The 21,949-nt window shown below is 44.0% G+C and overlaps 1 protein-coding gene across 1 annotated transcript in view; it reads right to left on the bottom strand.

Moving 5' to 3' along the window:
* The window catches only part of TMEM132D (transmembrane protein 132D), an 896,829-nt gene that overhangs the window by 130,331 nt on the left and 744,549 nt on the right, over positions 1-21,949 (bottom strand). Inside the window, exon 5 of the mRNA XM_010841263.1 lies at positions 3,234-3,374. Within this exon, the coding sequence (XP_010839565.1) occupies positions 3,234-3,374 (141 nt within the window). The remainder of the gene's footprint in view (positions 1-3,233; positions 3,375-21,949) is intronic.

Below are 21,949 nucleotides of genomic sequence, written 5' to 3'. Positions count from 1 at the left end.
TGAGAAGCAACTCACTCCAATATTGCCTGGAGAATCCCATGGACAGGGGAACCTGGCAGGCTCAGACTGACTGAGCACACAATTATGTATCCACGTGAAGTGATGGACATTCACTAAACTTATCATGATCATCATTTCATGACGTACGCAGGTTAAATCATTATGCTGGACACCTTAAACCTATACAGTGCTGTATATCATGATAACCCAATCAAACTGGAAGAAAAAATTTAAATAAATTTTAAAAAGTAAAACATTCAAGACTCTCATACAGTGAAGTTAAGTCACAAAGAGGAAAGCAAATACCGTGGATCACTTATAAGTGGAATCTAGAAAAATGGTACAGATGAACTTACTTGCAAAGCAGAAATAGAAACACAGATGTAGAGAACACACGTATGGATACCAAAAGGGTGGGTAGGATAAACTGGGAGACTGAGATTGGCATATACACACTACTGTGTATAAAATAGATAACTGATGAGAACCTACTGTATCGCACAGGGAACTCTACTCAGTGCTCTGTGGTGACCTAAATGGGATGGAAATCTAAAAATCAGCATATGTAGGTAAACATATAACAGATTCACTTTGCTGTACAGCAGAAACTAACACAACATTGTAAAGCAACTATACTCCAATAAAAATTAAAAAAAAACAAAATAAAGAATTTGGGGGCAAAAAAAGGAAAAAAACGTGCACGAATTCGGTGGAGGGATTTTTAGAGAATATCCGGTTATTGTTATCAGAAAAAAGGAAAATGGGAGCTGCAGGACAAAGCTCCCTATCTACTGTAGGAATCAGTAGTACTTCCTAAAAGCGGCGCAAACTGGAAGAAACTCACAGTGGATGATTTACCTAATTCATAATAAATAGCCAACAAAGACTGTCTGAAACATAAAATGCCACCCACAACGTTGCAAACTGGAAGCTGGTGCAGGTTTAAGCAGCAGACCTCCCCAGGGGTATGTATGGTTTCCGTGATCTTCCTCTTCCGCAGGTTCATCTTCAGAGTTTCCTTAGTGTTTTCCTGGAGCCATGATGGAGAGGACCCTTGATAATAATAAGCTAAATAATACGCTTAATAAATATAAGCTAAATAAAGTAAATAATGAGCTAGATCGAATGGCATATGATTTTTACAAAATTTTACAAAACTTACTCAGGGGGCTTCCCTGGTGGCTCAGTGGTAAAGAATCTGCCTGCCAATGCACGAGACACAGGTTTGATCCCTGGCCCGGGAAGGTCCCACGTGCTGCAGAACAACAAAGCCTCTGCCCCGCAAATCCTGAGCCTGTGCTCTAGAGCCTGGGAATGGCAAATAATGAGCATAGCCTGCAGGCCCTAGAGCCCACACTCCCCAAGAGAAGTCATCACAATGAGAAGCCTATGCAGCACAACTAAAGAGTAGCCCCTGCTTGCTGCAACTGGAGAAAGCCGGGGCACACCAACAAAGACCTAACACGGCCAAGAATAAAATAAATAATATCATATATATCAAATTTATATATATGATATATATATATATAAAACTTGCTTAGGAAAGACTTTAGCAAGAAGATAAAGGGGTGAGCATGCCTGAAAACCATCGAGGGGAAGAGAGTTAGGAGCTTGCGGAGCAGAAGGATGTCTGAACTGTTAGAGGAAAAGCGAAATCTGCAGAGTGCTTGGAACAGAGGTGGTGAGAGGGAGCATGACCAGAGTGAGGTCTGAGTTGAGGCAGGCATAGCTGGCTGGGCTGTACTTCCCCTGTCCTGGTAAACCCTTTGGCTTTACCTTTGAGGTGGGAGGAGGCCAGTGGATGGTTCTGAGCTAAGGAATAACATCACTAGGCTTCCGCATGAATCACCCCAGCTGCCTCAGGAGGCCACTGGGAAGCCAACAAGAAGGTCACTGCTTTGATCCAGGAGAGTTATGGTGGCTTGGGCTGGGGTGGTAGCTGTGAGGACTGCTTGGCTCCTGGGTGTGTTTAGAAAGCACTGCCAATGGGAATTGCTGAAGGACTGGATGTGGGGAGAGAGAGAGAACCAGGAATATGGGATGTGCTAAGACACTGGTTTAAAGGATGTGCCAAGATTCTGGTCTGAGCCACTGGGAAGATGAATGTGCCATGTACTGAGGTGAAGGGAATGAAGGGTGGGATGTGTTGTATAATGTGTCACACGGCTCGGTCATCTTCTCACAGCACTGCCTTCTCTCTGAGACTCTAAGGACAGGGCCGTGCCTCTAACTTGTGGTCCCAGCATCTGAAACTGGACCCAGAGCTCAGCGACGACTCAATCTGCGTTTGTCCCCTGCCTTCTCGTGGGTGGAAATGCTACCTGGGGTTCACGTGGGGTCAGAGAGGCCCTTCAGTCCCTGAGCAGAACAGGCAGGAAGGCTGGTGGGCTCTGATGAGTCCTGGGACCACAAGGATGGGAGGCCCCCGCCCTCCCCACTGCATCCCTCCCAGGATGGGGGCGTTTGCTGGGAGGCTGGCTCAGAGGAGGTGCCAGGAAGCTCTGTCTGCACAGTGGGTGGCGACAGCGTGACAAACCCTTTCCCCTGCTGACTGGCATCACACTACAAGCTGCTTGGCAGAGCAAACTAGGCACCCCCTTCCTCCCCAGGCATTGCATTCCCCCAAAGGCCTTTGTTTTAGATCACTTTTGCATTCAATTTAAAAGGTAAAAGAAGCAGCCAGAGAGAAGGAGGGAGTCTTCAGCATTTAAAGCAGGGATGGGGGAGCTGGTCACCCCATCCCTAACTCATGGAGAATCCTACTGGTTAGCTAGGGGAGTGGAGCCACTTGTGAATCCTCACTGATCCTCCAAAAACCTTTGTGCTATGAAATCATCCTAGAGCGTGGCAGCATACACATCAACCTAGTTTCTGATGCTCCCTTCTCTCCCCTTCCCAGCCGATGCAGTGAGTGGGGGGACAGTAAGCTCTATTTGGATGGTGGTCCCTCATCCCTCAGCCATCCTCCCTGGGGGCGTGGAAGAGGTCACAGCATTTGGAAACACAGAAGGTTAGGATCATCACTGACCAGGACTACCATTCCCCACCACCCCCTGAAGCACCATGTCCTTCTCATCCTGATCTAATCTCGGGCAGGGAATGGAAGCAGCAGGATAACCAGAGTGGGATGGGGGATGGGGGATCTCGGGGGACTCTGTGGTCCCAGCCGGTTGACGAGCACTGATGCTGACTCAACAGTGGATTTCTGCAGGGAGCCGGGGGTGTCAACTTGCCTTAATGACATCTTCATCAGATGATCGACACTCCACGGACTTGAGATCTGTCACCGCACCGTCCTCCTCCACAGAGACCACCTTCACGGGCACGGCCACTGTCTTCCCAGTGAGGATGGCTGTGTTCAGGATTTCCGCCTCCTGGAAGAGCAAACGTATTCTGCCATCACATCCAGACATGTGTAGATCGCCTTCCCTCAGGCTCCCTGTGAAGAAGCTGCCCCCACTCAGGTTCAGGAAGCCTGGCATTCTGCACCAGCCAAGGGGTCACGGTGGCCCAGGTAATGTTCCTCCATCATCCAGACTTTTGAGGGGTTGAATATGATGGAGAGGGGTATGGGATGCAGAGGGTGGGGGAGCAAATTCATCATGAATATTGTATTTGACAAACTTCATCATGCACCAAGAACTGTCCTAGCACTGTATAAGTATGGACCTATGAAGTCTCACAGAATCATTTAACGTGCATTCAGATTTGCTCTACTATGTGGTTGGCACAGAGAGGTTTTGTTACCTGACACAGCTAAGAAACGGCGAACGTGGAGGTGGAAGTAGAACCCAGGATGTTCAACCCCTGAGTCCACGTGTTCATGTTCCAATTGGTCTAAATTCACACAAAAGGATTCCGATGTAAACAGTCAACTGTTGGCCAGGGAACAAGATGCCTAATGTGCGGGACATAAGGAGACTGAGAGACTGTCACTCTGTATGCTGTGGCTCTTGCTTTCTTTCACTTCCTGTCACTTTTCCAAGGCTATCCCAGCCTCTGTATGTGTCTGGAATGCTATGATGACCTCAGTGACACCCCCAGAGCCCCATCAATGTGACACACACACGCACAACACTCATACACACACACTCACCCCAACAAGCATCTTCCCTGCTAAACACTTCCTCCAGAGCTCAGCTCAACATGTGTCCTTTAGGACCTCCCTGTTTGCTTCTGTTATTTGCTTTCAGAGCCAAGAACATGACAGTCCCTCAGAGCCCAGGAAAGAAAGGCATGGGCTCTCCTTTGGGGCATCTGACACCACTGCAGTTTTGCTATTCCTTATAGTTGTTCAATCCTTTCATCCTTCTAGATGGTAAGCTCTGTGGGGCTGCCTCTGCTTCCTGCTCAATAGAACCTCACCCAGAGCCTGTGGAAAGCATGGAGAAGGACCCAGCAAGGGAGGAACTGGAACCCACACTAGCCTCTTCATCTCCTTGTTCTGTATGTTAGCCTTCTGTGCGTAGGTCCCTTCCTTTTAATTTTTAATTTTTTACTGACATATAGATGCTTTACAATGTTGTTATTTGTGATACATGGCAAGGTGATTCATATATGTATATATATATTACTTTTCAGATTCTTTTCCATTATTGGTTATTCCAAGATACTGGATATAGTTCCCTGTGCTATACAATAGGTCCTTGTCATTTATCTCTTTTATATATAGTCGAGTGGAAAAGGAAATGGCAACCCACTCCAGTATTCTTGCCTGGAGAATCCCATGGACAGAAAAGCCTGGAGGGTTACAGTCCATGGGGTTGCAAAGAGTCGGACATGACTGAGTGACTAACACACACACACACACACACACACACACAGAGTAGTGTGTACCTGTTAATCCTAAACTCCTAGTTTATCCTTTCCCTGCCTTCCTTTTTGGTAACCACAGTTTGTTTTCTATGCTTGTGCGTCTATTTCTGTTTTTGTAGGTAAGTTCATTTGAATCATTTTTTTGGACTCCACATGTAAGTGATATCATATGACATTTGTCTGCCTGAGTTCTCTCTTCTTGGCAATGGGTACTTTTTCTCTGTGTTGGGAAGATCCCTTGGAGAGGGAAAGAGCAATTCACTCCAGTATTCTTGCCTGGGAAATCCCATGGACAGAGGAGCCTGGTGGGTTACAGTCCGTGGGGTCGCTAAGAGTAGGCTACGACTCAGCGACTGAGCACACACGCACCTTTTCCTGGACACTAAGCAAGAATCCTCACTCCGCACTTCTGCCTCCAACAAGCCTATGCCTTCTAGGGTTACTCTCACACTCTTGCGGTTTGTGAACTGGAGCAGTCCTATGGGATCCTGTGAGCCTATTTCTCAGGTGGAGAACACTGAGCCTCAAGCAATAGGAATCTCATTCTTCTCTGCAAGGATCACCTCCTCTAACCACGTGAAGATAAAAATTCCCATATAAGCCTCAATCTTTGTACAACAAGACATTCGAGTTCTGTTCAATCCCCATTCATCACATGTCAGTCGTGTTCCTAAGAGATCTTATGTCAGCGTGCACGCCGAGTTTCTTCTATTCATCTGAACTTGACCGGTTGAGCCTGGGTACAGCAACACCACGTCTGGACGGGCCTCAGGACCTATTTAGGAAGCCTTTTACGTCTTTTAGAGACAGGCTTGCAGAGATTCTTGTTAATTTGGTTTTCATGTGAAATCAAAAACGCCCATTTAGCTGTATGCCAGAAGAAGGCGTAGAAGTTTATCAGCTTAAAATTATATAACCGTTTTCCTTATGTTAACTTTCTATTTCTTATGTAAGATTTTACTTTTCCTTTATAGGACTCAGTTCGTTTTATAATTAGTTCATTTGGCTTAGCCTTTGGATATGATATATATATATACACACATACATGGATATATATGTGTGTATATATATATTGTTTCTTTAATTCTAGAAGACAAGACTACAGTTTGTAATGTTCCTGAATTTCAAAGACTATGCCTCAAATTGTCTGAATATGCATAGGCCTCCAAATGCCCCATTGCTTATGCACCTTTTTTTCCCCTCCCCTGTGGGTTTCCAGCGGATTTTTATTTTATTTTGGGTACAAACATAGTAAAAGAATGAAGGAAGCCAATCAGCATGGTGTTGCTACTTCCCGCTGCCTCTGGGGAGGAAAAAGGCCAGCCATATTTTTCCACTCTAAAGGGTAGAGATCAAAAGGAACTGTTCACACTTCGAGAAGAAGTGGAAAAATGCAATTTAACTCTTGGGCCCAAACTGGCTCATCTCTAAGGGAAAAAGCAGACTAGAGAAACAGCATTAGAACATCAGCTTCAGGGAAAACAATTTTGCACACCAGTGGTAGAAAAGTAAAGAGCATCTCTGCCCAACAATAAAACTCAGAAGGCCTGGAATGCATTGCAGTCAGGTCAGCATTGTGGGAAATGACCTTGGGATAACCACTGAGCAGCTGTGAGCCCACAGGTCTGGGATGTTTTCTTATCCTCTAAACAGAGTGCATCAGTCCATCTGCAAGATTTCAGTGGGGATTAGGGACCAAGCTTTCAAGCCTGGCATTTTCCTGCCTCCTCTGTGTGATTATTTGATATCAAGAAACTTCTTTTCATTCTGCTTAATATTCAGCAACAATCTAAATGGGAAAAGGATTTGAAGAAGAATAGACACATGCATATGTATAACAGAATCACTTTGCTGTATACCTGAAACCAACACAGCCTCAGTTGCTCAGTCACGGCTGATGCTTTGTGACCCCATGGACTGCAGCCTGCCAAGCTTCTCTGTCCATGGAGTTTTCCAGGCAAGAATACTGTAGTGGGTTTCCATTTCCTATTCCAGGTTATCTTCCCGACCCAGGGATTGAACCTGTGTCTCCTGCATCAGCAGGCAGATTCTTTACCACTGAGCTACCTGGGAAGCCAACTTCAATATAAAATAGAAATTAAAAAAGAAACCTAGATCTAATCCATGCAATAATTCATGGACTTCATGGTTATACAAAGCAATATATTCCCTACTGCTTATAGAAAAAAAAAAAACGTTATTGCTGTGTTTTTTTGAATTAGTTAAGTTTGGTTCTTTTGCTTGTATTAGTAAGGTTCTGAGGGACTTCCCTGGTGGTCCAGTGGTTGAGGACCTGCTTTCCAGTGCAGGGGACAAGGGTTCGATCTCTGGCCCAGGAAGATCCCACATGCCATGGGGGCAACGAAGCCTGTGTGCCACAAGTACCGAGCCCCTGCTCGAGAGCCCATGCTCGGCAGCAAAAGAAGCCTGAGTCCCATAGCAAAGACCCAGCATAGACAAGAAAGAAAGAAGGAAACATAAAGAAAGTTCTGAGTAGTGCAAAAAATTTAAAAAAAGATGAAAAAAGAAGAGAGCCTTCTCTTGTGCATTGCTGACTTTCTCCAGGAGGTGACTGGTGTGTGGATGGCTCACAAAAGTCTCTGGACAAGAAGATGGTGGTGAATGTGCCTGCAGAGGCCTGGCGTGGGTTGAGATGTGATTCCATAGAACCCTTGAAGGCCCAGTTGCCTTATTGACGTGAGTTCCCCTTATCACAGCCCCTGAGCCTCGGATACAAAGGCAGGCATGTCTTGAGAAAGCCCTGTCTCAGTTCTTACTGGTAGCTCCATGCTTGTCTTCTGCCATCTGGACACTGTGTTCTTGCTAGTAAGTCCTTTCTGGGAATTGGACCACACGGCTGCAGAACTTGAGGGTCACCAGCGGCTAGGAGAGGGCAAGAGGGGGCAAGAGACTCTGACTGTGGCACCAGGAAAAGGGACGACCTCGTGAGTAAGGGTGCAGATCCTTTTTTGAAATGTAACTCATTATCCTCTATTGTCAGGCAACAATGACTGTCCTCGTTTTACTTGAGAAACGATGACCCGCATCTTAGTTTGGAAAGGCCCCAGAAACAGATGCTGGAATGAGGATTCAAGAGCCATTTGTTTCAGAGACTCAGGAAACTTCAAGAAGGGAGTGGGGAAGTGATACATGGAAAAATGGGCAGCCAACAAGGATGCATGTCCTGCCAGTGACCAGAGTTGGGGGCTGGAGCTTAATCTTGCAGGGATTGATCCCTATGATGAAACACATTGGTTATGTTACATATTTTAATATGTTGAAATGTTTTATCATATATTTTCCTGTGGGGGAAGCTATCTAAAAGACACAGCTGAGGGGCTCCCCTGGTGGCCCAGGGGTTAAGATTCCATGCTCCCAATGGAAAGGGGCCCAGGTTCAATTGTTGGTCAGGGAACTAGATCCCATATGCCCCAAACTAAGAACCCTAGTGGCGCAGCCAAATAAATTAAAAAAAGAAAACACACCAAAATAAACAGCTAAAAATAATTACAGGAAGGGAGAGGGAGCTGGAGTTTTACCCATCAGCTCCTGCAAGCTGACCATTCCCTGGCTCGTCCAGCCTGCTGTGTGTGCAGACAGACAATCTCAACAAAAGATCCTGGCAGACGGTGATGCTAGGAATTGGTCTGGAGCACTCTGGCAGTGTGTAAGGGAAATGCACACAGCCCTGACAGTCTGCTGTGACTTAAGTGTGAAACACTTTGTCATATGGAGATCTGACGGATTGGAATCAACGTTAGAGTGTTTGTTTGTTTTTTTAAATTTCCTCTTGTTTCTAGGGTTCTGATTTTGTGTATGAACACAGTCATTTCTTCATGTGCACTCTTGAACATTATTTTTAAAACAGAGAAGAGGAAGATAATGGATACAGGAAAACACTACTTTTGAAGGGGGACCCTCTAAAACATGTCAAAAACAGAAATAGACTCACAGGCATAGAAAACAAACTCATGGTTACCAAAGGGGAAAGGGGGGAGGAATAAATTAGGAGTTTGGGATTAACAGATACACACCACTATATGTAAAATAGATAGTCGACAAGGTCCTACTGTGTAGCACAGGGAACTATATTCAATATTTTGTAATAACCTATAATGAAAAAAGATTCTAAAAGAATATATATGTATGATTTAACCACTTTGCTGTATGCCTGAAACTAACACAACATTGTAAACTAATTCTATTTCAATAAAAATTAAAGAAGAAAACCACATCAAGAGATGGATCTGTGTGTTACAGGCAGTTTGTAACTCATCCAGTACATATCCTGCTTTCCTGCTTACCTAACAAAATGCCAATTTCCTTTAAGGCTGTAAAATGCCCAGCTAAAATTATTACATCTTTTTGGCTGCCCTTAATCTATGATATGGTTTTGGTCCATGAGATATAAATGGCAGTCTCTGGGTGAAGTTGCCAGGGAAGTCTGTTTTAAAAAAGCAGATTCTGAAGGTTTGTTTTGCATTTTCCTTTTCTTCCAGCCCACCATGCACAGTTGGGGCTGTCTCTTGCACCCCCAAAGGTGGAGCTTGCTGTTAAGACCCAAATGGTTCAGTGTAGTACAAAGGTTAAGAGCAGGGAGACTCTTGTAGGACCACTGGGTTCAAATCTCACTTTTGACACGACCCACTGGGTGACCTCAGGCAACCTATATAACTTTTTTTTTTTTCTTAATCTCTTATTAAGTATGCTATTTTTTTCTTTCTTTTTCTTTTAACATTTTGGCTGCGCTTCACAGCATATGGGATCTTAGTTCCCTGAACCCACACCTCCTAAATTGGAAGCTCACAGTCTTAACCACTGGACTGCCAGGGAAGTCTAACTAACTTAACTCTTGGTGCCTAAATTTTCTCAACTATAAAATCAGGATAACAGTGCCCACCTCTTGCTTTTGACCTGGGTTTCAGTGGGTTAAGAATTGCCCGGTGCCTAAGAAATTCAAGTTGCAAACTTTCAAAGATGCTAACGTGCATTCCATCAATGTTAAGTGAGAGTGAAACTGCAGTTTGCCCTCCATCTCCTGTTGCTGACGATCTGCAGCTCTGCTATCTCCCACCTTCTCTCCCTCCTCCAGCCAGTAGCTCTTCTTGCCCGTTCACTCGATGCCAGCGCTTGGATGCCAGCTGTTGTACTATACTACTGTACTTTTCAAGGTCCAGTCCTGTAAGATTAAAAATGTTTTATTTTTTGTATTTTTTTAATGTATTATTTGTGTGAAAGGTATTATAAACCTATTATAGTATAGTACTATATAGCCGATGCTGTTAGTTGGGCACCTAGCTGCCTTTGTAGGACTCGGGAACAAATTGGACTTAGCAATGTGCTCTTAGAACAGAAGTCATTCATATGTAGAGAACTGACTATACCCAAAGGTGCATGATGACTGTGATGGGGTGAACAGTGTCCCCCAGAGTTCCTTTCTACCCAGAACCTCAGGACATGATTTTATTCTAACAGAGAGTCTTTGCAGGTATAATTAGTTAAAATGAGGCCATGTTGGTTTTGAGTGGGCCCTAATCCAACAACCAGTGTCCTCATAGGAAGAGAAAACAGAGTCAAGAGGCACAGGGAGAATGGTCCTGTGAAGACAAAAGCAGAGACGACAGGGATGCAGCTACCAGCCAAGGAGCTTCAAAGATGCTGGCAGCATACGGGATCTTAGTTCCTCAAACCCACACCTCCTAAATTGGAAGCTCAGAGTCTTAACCACTGGACTGCCAGGGAAGTCTAACTAACTTAACTCTTGGTGCCTAAATTTTCTCAACAATAAAATGTGAGAAAGAGGAAGCAGGAAATGTACTCTTCAAGAACAATCAGAGGGAACATGGCTCTGTCAACACCTGAATTTTGGGATTATTGAACTGTGAGAGAATAATTTTTTTTAATTGAAGTATAGTTGACTTACAACATTGTGTTAATTTCTACTGTATGGTACAGTGATTCAATTATACATATACATACATCCTTTTTCATATTCTTTTCCATGACGGTTTATCACAGGATACTGAATATAGCTCCCTGTGCTACAAGGTAGGACCTTGCTGTTTATCCAGTCCCTATATAGTAGTTTGCATCTGCTAATTCAAAACTCTCAGTCCTTCTTTTTCCTCTGCCCTTGGCAACCACAAGTCTGTTCTTTACGTCTGTGAGTCTGTTTCTGTTTCACAGGTAAGGTCATTTGTGTCATCGTCTAGATTCCACATGTAAGTGATATTGTGATATTCGTCTTTCTCTTTCTGACTTACTTCACTCAGTGTGATAATCTCTAGATGCCTCCTGTTGCTGCAAGTGGCAAGATTGCATTCTTTTTTATGGCTGAGTAATACCCCTTTGTGGGAGAAGGCAATGGCACCCCACTCCAGTACTCTTGCCTGGAAAATCCCATGGACGGAGGAGCCTGGTGGGCTGCAGTCTGTGGGGTCACTAGGAGTCGGACACTACTGAGCGACTTCACTTTCACTTTTCACTTTCATGCATTGGAGAAGGAAATGGCAACCCACTCCAGTGTTCTTGCCTGGAGAATCCCAGGGATGGGGGAGCCTGGTGGGCTGCCGTCTATGGGGTTACACAGAGTCGGACACGACTGAAGTGACTTAGCAGTAGCAGCAGTAATACCCCTTTGTATACATGTACCACATCTTCTTTATCCATTCATCTGTCAACAGACATTTAGGTTGTTTCCATGTAAATTTCTGTTGTTTGAAGCCACCACGTTTGATGTACTTTGTTACAGCAGCCCCAGGAAACTGGTGCCATCGCTGAGTCTCAAAGAGAAGCAGCCTGATGGTAGATACCTCACAGCATGAAGCTTGGACTGCTTCCTCTGAACACATCTGGAGAGAAGACTGAGGTCCTGCCCTTTTCATCCTTTTGTATGTGTGTCCCTGTCACTCACAGATAATCACAGTCCTATCTGACACACCTTGGAAGGAAGAAATATTCATCAGTTTTCACAGCTCTTGGGCTGAAAGAAGTAAGTTAAATTGCCTGTTGTTCCTAATAAGAAGAAAACGATTTGGGAACTTCAACATTACTGTGGCTTTGGGAAATCATGTTAATATGTGGCTTTGAAATGATCCCACAAATGTTAATCTCAATGAACGAGGTTGGAATAGAATAAATGTGGTGTTAGCTGGGTTCACTCCTTCTCTAAACAGAAGCATCATAGACAGGGCTTCAAGTGCCCCATTGGAGGAGGGCAGAGAAGGGCAAACATCCTATAAAACAAACAGGATGAAGCACAAGTGGAAGTCGGGCTCTCAGCTGGGATGTGGGAAGCCTGGCTTGGGGTCAGCATTTGCAAAATCAGAGGCTTATCTGATCAGACTGCACACGATCCCATCCCCTTACCTCCAAGCAGGGCATTTCACATCTTTTTAACTCAGTGAGAGAGAAATTTGAAAGATGGGCGTTATGAGGAGGTGGCAATAAAAGTGAACTGGCACACTCAGCTTGATTTTACTTAGATTTGCACAAAGATAGCATTTCCTCTGGGGGCTCATGAGGACAGAAGAAGAGCGTGTAAGCTCTCCAACAAATGGGGTTTGAGTGAAATATCACAGTCAATTTCCTTATATTGACAAAAAATTCGTTCGGGTTTTTCTGTAACATCTTTCGGAAAAAGCCACATGAACATTTTAGCCAACGCAGTAATATTTTTAAAGAAATATAATGAGTTTCTGGGATGGACAACCTTGATTTTCACCTGCCCCAAGTCCTTCTGCATAACAGGACTTCAGTTTTCTTTTGGAAATGCAATCCCTTCCTTTTTTTTAAAAAAAAAGTATGAACATGATTTATTCTGGAGCTTCATACTATGGATTAGCACTGACATAAGGACTGACAAGTACATCTGTGTAACACACTAGAGAGCCTACAAACAGATTTCTATTATAAACAGCAATTTATAGTATTAATATAAATAAATTTCTATTTACTAGAAATTGGTACATGAAATGGATCTATTTAGAAATAGCTAGGGAATGGCTAGACTGGCTGAAACCATCCCTTTTTTTAGGACTGAAAATCAGCATAACCCTCTGCCCCCAGTGATCTCTGAAGCTCTGACAATCAAGCCCTCTAACCCTGGGATTTGAATTTCATTCAAGAAGACCGAGGCAAGAGTCAAGAATGTTTGGATTCTATTTGTTGCACTGGTGGCACCTGGAAAAGTCTGTCATTTGCCCTGTTATCTGTATTTCCACTAAGGTCCTGATTCCTACCTTTTAAACGGTTTTATCCGTTCTCCAACGGAGCCGTATTCATTAGGTAATTACCTTTTTAGAGGGTAGTGAAAGTGAAAGCAAATGTGTTAGTTGCTCAGTCATGTCCAGTTCTTTGCAACACCATGGACTGTAGCCCACCAGGCTCCTCTGTTCATGGAATTCTCCAGGCAAGAATACTGGAGTGGATTGCCATGTCCTTCTCCAGGGGATCTTCCCGACCCAGGGATCAAATCTCTTGCATTGCAGGCAGATTCTTTACCATCTGAACCACCAGAGGGTACAGGGTGTGTTAAATGTTCTTACCACATACATGAGTAATAATAATGACAATGATGACAATAAAGGGGGAGGGAGGAAACACTGAGAGGTGTTGGCTCTGGCCATGATCTTAGTGGTGTCGATGGCTTCACAGGTGTATGTGTGCATTCTAAGTTTCTTCAGTCCTGTCTGACCCTTTGCAACCCTATGGACTATAGCCTGCCAGGCTCCTCTGTCCACGGAATTTTCCAGGCAAGCATACTGGAGTGGGTTGCCACGCCCTCCTCCAGGGGATCTTCCTGATCCAGGGAACCAACCCACGTCTCTTTTGTCTCCTGCATTGGCAGGCTGGCTCGTTACCACTAGTTCCACCTGGGAGGCCCTCACAGGTATATGTGCTGTGCTGCGCTTAGTCGCTCAGTCATGTCCAACTCTTTGTGACCCTATGGACTGTAGCCCGCCAGGTTCTTCTGTCCTTAGGGATTCTCCAGGCAAGAATACTGGAGTGGGTTGCCATGCCCTCCTCCAGAGGATCTTCCCAATCCAGGGATCATACCCAGGTCTCCTGCATTGCAGGCAGATTCTTTACTGTCTGAGTCACCATGGAAGACCAAGAATACTGGAGTGGGTAATCTATCCCTTGTCCAGGGGAACTTCCTGACCCAGGAATCAAACTGGGGTCTCCTGCATTGCAGGTGGATTCTTTACCAACTGAGCTACCAGGGAAGCCCAAAAGTACTGGAGTAGAATGCCTATACCTTCTGCAGGGGATCTTCTTGGCCCAGGAATCCAACCAGGGTCTCCTGCTTTGCAGGACCATCAAAGGCATATCAGTTCAATTCAGTTCAGTCGCTCAGTCGTGTCTGACTCTTTGTGACCCTATGGACTGCAGCACGCCAGGCATCCCTGTCCATCACTAACTCCTGGAGTTTACTCAAACTCATGTCCATTGAGTCGGTGATGCCATCCAATCATGTCATCCTCTGTCCTCCCCATCTCCTCCGGCCCTCAGTCTTTCCCAGCATCAGGATCTTTTCCAGTGAGTCAGTTCTTCACATCAGGTGGCCAAAGTATTGGAGTTTCAGCTTCAACATCAGTCCTTCCAATGAACATTCAGGACTGATTTCCTTTAGGATGGACGGGTTGGATTTCCTTGCAGTCCAAGGGACTCTCAAGAGTCTTCTCCAACACCACAATTCAAAAGCATCAATTCTTCGGCACTCAGCTTTCTTTATATTACAACTCTCACATCCATACATGACTACTGGAAAAACCACAGTCTTGACTAGATGGACCTTTGTTGGCAAAGTAATGTCTCTGCCTTTTAACATGCTGTCTAGGTATATGATGCTACTGCTGCTGCTAAGTCACTTCAGTCGTGTCCGACTCTGTGCAACCCCAGAGACGGCAGCCCACCAAGCTCCCCCGTCCCTGGGATTCTCCAGGCAAGAACACTGGAGTGGGTTGCCATTTCCTTCTCCAATGCATGAAAGTGAAAAATGAAAGTGAATATCCCCAAACTCATTGAGTTGTATCCATTAAATATGTACAGCTTTTTACATGTCAGTCATACCTCAAGTGTGGTTAAAAAATAAAAATTAACCAGCATCATTTTCTTTTGGTTACAAAGCATCCTAATCAATAAAGTTGACCAGGAAGGTAGTCAGATGAAAGCACTTTGGTTTACAAAGTTTCCTTCTACTTCTTATTGAGATGCAGACTTGGTATTTCTTTAACCATTATCAAGCTCACTTTGCCAATGTGCAAATTGGATATTGCATTAGTCTGAGTTTTCCCCAAAGCAGAGCCTGAGCCAAGGCTCTGGATGAAGTTGATTTATTTGCAGCAGGCAGGAGTGAGGGGTGAGGCATGGGAGGTAGGAAAGAAGGGAAAACTGACTGTAGGGTGTGTGGGGCAGCTTGCAGCTGTGGGTGGGGGGAGCATAGGCCTGGCCTCCCATAATTGGCTACTGGAAGAGAAGCATACATCCCCCAGGGTTATAAACTGAACACCTGGGCAGAGGCTCCTGGGATGTAAGGAAAGCCCTGGACCAACCTGTAGGAAGTTGTCTGAACGACTCAAGGTGGGACCAGGTCAGGGAAGTGCCCAGAGCAGGGCTGAGGCAGCAGATCCAAAATGGACCCAGCTGTTAGAAAGTTACTCCCAGGTCGGGTGAGAAATTTCCCAGGATCAACTGTGGGACAAGCATTTCACCTCATATTTAAAAAAAGAAACACACCTGGACATTCTCGTTTGCATGGAGATATGTGTCAGAAATTACACTAATAAAGCTGAGCACTGAAGAATTGATGCATTTGAACCGTGGTGTTGGAGAAGACTCTTGAGAGTCCCTTGGACTGCAAGGAGATCCAACCAGTCCATCCTAAAGGATATCAGTCCTGAATATTCATTGGAAGGACTGATGCTGAAGCTGAAACTCCAATACTTTGGCCACCTCACGCGAAGAACTGACTCATTTGGAAAAGACCCTGATGCTGGGAAAGATTGAAGGCAGGACGAGAAGGGGAGGACAGAGGATGAGATGGTTGGATGGCATCACTGACTCAATGGACATGAGTTTGAGTAAACTCCGGGAGTTAGTGATGGACAGGGAGGTCTGGCGTGCTGCAGTCCACGGGGTCACAAAGAGTCAGACACAACTGAGCGACTGAACTGTACTGAACTGAAACAGCAGGTTTCAGAAGTAAAACTCCTTCACTTGCCTGCTTATCACCCTTGGAGAGACTAAAATACTCAATAAGGCTGTATCAAATGCTCCACTGAAGCAAAGACACAAACAAAATGGCGTCCCTATGGTTCATCAGGAGATGAAGAATTCACACACCCTGAATTAAGGATCCACACTGGGAGCCTTGGCACCATCTGAGGAGTTGACATGGCTCCTTTTGGAGCACAGTTTAGATCTACCTACAATTTGCAACCTTCTTACTCTCCTCCTGATACTTCTGCAACTTCCTATATTGCTAACAAATGTTTAAAACAGGTAGTTGATGTCTTACAATATTTACCCATTCTTCAAAGTATCTTGGAAATGATGTTCAGTTTTGAGAAACACTATGTGAGTCAAGGATCTTAGTTGCACACAACAGAATCCAATATAGCTCAATTCAGCTGAAAGGGGTTTGTTGAGTGTGGATGGAGCCCTGCACTGTTGACAGGATTGAAGGAACAGACTCCAGCCTCACCTCTGAAGCTTAACATCTGGAAACACAGAGTTGGCCCACTTGCTGCTTCTGCCTTGATTAGGAAGCTGACAAATCAGGAAAATTGTTCTAGAATCTCACTGCCTCTTAAGAAATCTCAGGCACACATCCTTTCTCATGGCAGCATTGGAAATAAAGCATCACAGGTACATCCAACTGGCAGAGACTAAATCATGATGCTAAATCGCCATGGACACTTTGAGCGCACGCGTGCTCTCTCTCCATCTTTCAAGGGAGGCTACATGAAGCAGGTTTCAGAAATTTACCCAGAGAAGATGAGATTTACACTGTGGGGTACAAAGAGGGTACCCTTGGGGCAACTACAAATGATAGCTTTCCACAGTACATGCACTGGTATTTTCCTGATGTTAAAATATAAAGAGTATTCTATTAAGTCTGTTAACACTCTTAAATTAACATTCTATGTAGGCATGATTCACCCTCTGCTCTTGATGACACCTCGAACGACACAAACAAACAGTATCTTATGATTCTTTGTCCAAAGCAGACTGAATTCTAGGACCTCCAATGTCAAAGGATATAAGGAGTGAGAATTTAGGTTACACACTAAAATAAGCACACTGTTGAGTTAAAGATGAATGTCCAAATCAGGTATAGAAATAATTTTCCCCTTCTGCCAAAACATACATATTCAAAAGTGACAAATAAAATATGGACTGGGGCAGGGGTTCCCAGCCTCTGGGATCTAATGCCTGATGATCTGAGGTGAACCTGGTGTAATAATAATAGAGATGAAGGGCACAGTAACTGTAATGAACTTGAATCATCCTGAAACCACCCCTTCGACCCCAGTCCATGGAAAATTTGTCTTCCATGAAACCAGTCCCTGGTGCCAAACAGATTGGGGGTCAATGGGTGGAGGGACCCTAAAACACTGGTATGGCATGGGTACCAATTAATCAGAAGGGATGCCTGGCCAGTTAGACTGGATGTTGGTAGGTATGCCATGCAAGTGAATTCCAGTTTATGCCAGAAAAACAAGGCTCAGCCAATATGTCATTTGCTCTTTTATATTTTCCTTACTTTCTACCCCTGCAGATAGAGCCATGTAAACACTTACAGCCACTAAAATGCCAGAGTCAATGTTATTTGCTACTTCTGGGTTGAGGCATTAAAGCTTTCATAAACAATTATCTGTTCTTTCTCATCACCTGCCCTGATGACTGAAAAGGCTACGCTTCCCAGCTGGTTCAGCTCCAAGAAGGCAGAGCTTGTTAGATCCAGGTTAGCATATGGAGAAGAGCTTCCTAGTGCCCCATGTAAGACATGAAGCAGGAGTAAGAAAAATGCTTTCCTTGTCTTAAGGCAACGAGATGGTGGAGCAACTCGTTACTGCAATATAACGCAATCCACTCTGACTAATACACAACACTTCCCAACGTCATTTCAAAAAATATATATTCATTGAGTTCTGGACTGTGCCCCAGGCCAAAGTATTTTAATAGACAGCTCAGGTATGAAAACTCAACACTGCTGGGTGGCTGGCTCTTCATCTCCTGGTTGACTGTCCTGATTTTTGTTGAAAGGAGCTGGGGCAGACACAGAACAGGAACCTAACATCACCAATGCCATGCTTTCCCTCAGTGTGATTCCTTCACTGTAGTTAATTTCTTACATCTTTTCAATTCACTTCCCAACAAAGATCAACAACCTAATAAATAGAATAGTGACTCATCATCTTGTTGATCTCTTGCTTGTTTGGACAAGGTCTGTTATTCCAGCTCCCCCACCTGCACCCTTAATGAATACCAAACAGGCCAGTTCATACTACATTAAACAGAAGAGCCATTAGATGACCATGGAAATACTCTATTTCATTAGTGATAATGCTGCATCATGATAAATCACCTCTGTGCTTCTTTTAACAAGTGGGAGCATCAGTCAATTTGGCACCTGCTTTGCAAGCAAATGTATAAACCACTCGGTTTTTGAAGGTACATCAGCCCTCGGGCTTGATGGTATAGCGTGGTATGGAGAATTATTTTAGCAGCCATAAAGGCTGCTAAGAAAATAAAAATTTTCTCCCTCCCAAGGGGAAACAGAGAAATGTCATACCACAGAGCCCACAGGAGACTGGCAGTCTGCTCATGCCTTTCACAGTTAGGCTGTCTTTCGGATGACATTAAGATGCAAACCCAATGCATGGTGTGTTTACTTTTTTATGTGAATTAAAAAATCTTATCAAGGTTATATAACCTCATTGTTAAAATTTTGCATTTGTGAAAAGGTTTATCATAAAATACCATAAAAAGTCATCTATCCATCCCACTTTCAACTCTTCCACTATGTTAGGAAGGCTTTTCCCCTGTATATCTGAATAACAGTTTCTTGACATAGTATGCTCAAATATTATCCACTGATTTTCTGGGATGACATGGATGAAATCTTTCTCCCTCTGCAATTTCTCCTGTCCCAGTCCATGCAGCTAAGTTCCTGGTTTGATTCTTCTATTACCTGTCTTTTTTCTTTTCAAAATCAGAACCTTGCTGTATAGCAACATTAACTTCTTTTTTAAAAACTATTTATTTGACTGTGCCAGGTCTTAGCTGCAGTATGCAGGGTCTTTGATTTGGCAAGTAGGATCTAACTCCCTGACCAGGGATTGAACTCAGGCCTCTGGCATTGAGAATGCAAAGTCTTAGCCATTGGAGCACCAGGGAAGTCCCTTGATAAGCTTTTTTTTTTTTTTTTCATTTTAAGCGAAACATACCTCTCATCAAGAGACAAAGTGTTGATTCCCAAGTGGTTTAAAAGTCTGTCTGCTCAGTTTTTGACTCTGCCTATGCAGAAGTGGAGTCTAGGGAGCCTCCCCTGAAGTACAGCCTGGACTTAGTGACTCACGTTCTGAAGCTGAGAATGCAAAGGAAGTGATATGTTTTTTTCTGAGAGTCAGTCATCTAGAGCAATATAACTTCTAGTTTTCTCCCTGGGGATCCTTGTTCTTGGAACTCAATCGCCATGCTATGAAGGAGCCCAGGCCACGTGGAGAGGGCACTGGCATGTAAGTGGCTGCCACTGCTGCTAAGTCACTTCAGTCGTGTCCGACTCTGTGTGATCCCATAGGTGTCAGTCCACCAGGCTCCGCCGTCCCTGGGATTCTCCAGGCAAGAACACTGAAGTGGGTTGCCATTTCCTTCTCCAATTCATGAAAGTGAAAAGTGAAAGGGAAGTCGCTCAGTCATGTCCGACTCTTCACAACCCCATGGACTGCAGCCCACCAGGCTCCTCCATCCATGGGATTTTCCAGGTAAGAGTACGCTGAGTCAGCAGCAAAAATCCAGCACTGACCCACCAGCTACATGAGTGAGGAAGCCTTCGAGGGCACTCCCCCAGCTGAGCCAGATAACTGAGTCCTGACAACTCCCAGAACCAGGACAGAAACAATATAAATGACAATCACCATGTTATGCCACAACATAATACTGTTCTTTCTAATGCAGATAGAGGTAACTGAGACCCCACACACTTTATAAGATGAGAGTATTAGCACGGCTTAAAGCCCCTTCAGCTTATAATACCACATTGACCTCCCAAGTTTTCTCATTTCTAACTGTTCCTTTTATCCTCTTCAGGTTGATAATATCTTTGTTGTGTCCTGATATATAATAAAGCCTCCTTTGCTTGGCACAAAGGTTGAATCTAAAAGTTGAAAACTGGTAATGGATCTATTACACTCATACAAATATTGTTCATTGGGGAGCAGAAATTCTCCGTCTAGACTGTTGATGTTTGGGGCTAGAAAAGTCTTTGCTCTCAGGCTATTCTGTGCACTTTATATATTTAGCCATATCCCTGGGCTCAGCACACAGTGTAATTCCCCTGTTGTGATGACCAAAAATGTCTCCAGACTTCTGATGTCACATCAGTTGGGAACCGTGGTACAGAAATATACTGTACTATGTTTCATTGCTTTCCATGCTATTGATAATACTGGGTTGGCCAAAAAGTTTGTTTGGGTTTTACATAAGATGGGATGGAAAACCCAAATGAACTTTTGGGCCAAGCCAATATTCACAGATGCGGGTGTCTCTGAGTGCCTATTTCTTCTCTTGCCTTTCACAATTCTCTTTATCATAGCTTTAATTGTTGTCAAGCTCTTCACTGACTTCTCCATTCTCCTGGGAGTGTTCCCAGCAGAACTTTCCATGCTTCTGTTCCTGCTAACACATTCTCCAAGCCTACTGCATAGATTTAATTTGGGGACTTTCCTTTCCTAGATTCAGGCTTTAATAAATACATGCACCAAAGGATAGAAAAAAGTTTATTGTTAAAGCAGGAGGGAGGGAAATCCTTGATTTTCTTCATGTCAGCAACCATTACAATAGCACTGTTATCTGTAGGAGATGTGCCTTTGAAAACTGAATATAAATTTGAAAAATTTGAAAAATCGTACTTTTTGTGCCAGTGTAGCTCACTATTAAGAGTGATCCTAAAATGCTAAGATCAAGGTCCAGCTCAAATGGGACATCTTTCTTAATCTCTCTGGGTAGAAACAATCAGTGTGCTATCATGTAAAGTTTATTACAGATATTATAGAAAATAAATTATATATGGAGACAGTAGATCAAAAAGTGAAGAATACTGGCTCTGAAGCCAGACAGGCTGACTTTGAACCCCAGTTGAGCTATTTCAAATCCTGAAAGATGATGCTGTGAAAGTGCTGCACTCAATATACCAGCAAATTTGGAAAACTCAGCAGTGGCCACAGGACTGGAAAAGGTCAGTTTTCATTCCAATCCCAAAGAAAGGCAATTCCAAAGAATGCTCAAACTACTGCACAATTGCACTCATCTCACACGCTAGTAAAGTAATGCTCAAAATTCTCCAAGCCAGGCTTCAGCAATATGTGAACTGTGAACTTCCTGATGTTCAAGCTGGTTTTAGAAAAGGCAGAGGAACCAGAGATCAAATTGCCAACATCCGCTGGATCATGGAAAAAGCAAGAGAGTTCCAGAAAAACATCTATTTCTGCTTTATTGACTATTTCGAAGCCTTTGACTGTGTGTATCACAATAAACTGTGGAAAATTCTGAAAGAGATGGGAATACCAGACCACCTGACCTGCCTCTTGAGAAACCTGTATGCAGGTCAGGAAGCCACACTTAGAATTGGACATGGAACAACAGACTGGTTCCAAATAGGAAAAGGAGTATGTCAAGGCTGTATATTATCAGCCTGCCTATTTAACTTATATGTAGAGTACATCATGAGAAACGCTGGACTGGAAGAAACACAAGCTGGAATCAAGATTGCCGGGAGAAATATCAATAACCTCAGATATGCAGATGACACCACCCTTATGGCAGAAAGTGAAGAGGAACTCAAAAGCCTATTGATGAAAGTGAAAGTGGAGAGTGAAAAAGTTGGCTTAAAGCTCAACTTCAGAAA

The sequence above is a fragment of the Bison bison genome, unplaced genomic scaffold (assembly GCF_000754665.1).
Source record: "Bison bison bison isolate TAMUID 2011002044 unplaced genomic scaffold, Bison_UMD1.0 scf7180017864160, whole genome shotgun sequence".
NCBI lineage: Eukaryota > Metazoa > Chordata > Mammalia > Artiodactyla > Bovidae > Bison > Bison bison.
This window is presented reverse-complemented; position numbering and strand designations above follow the sequence as displayed.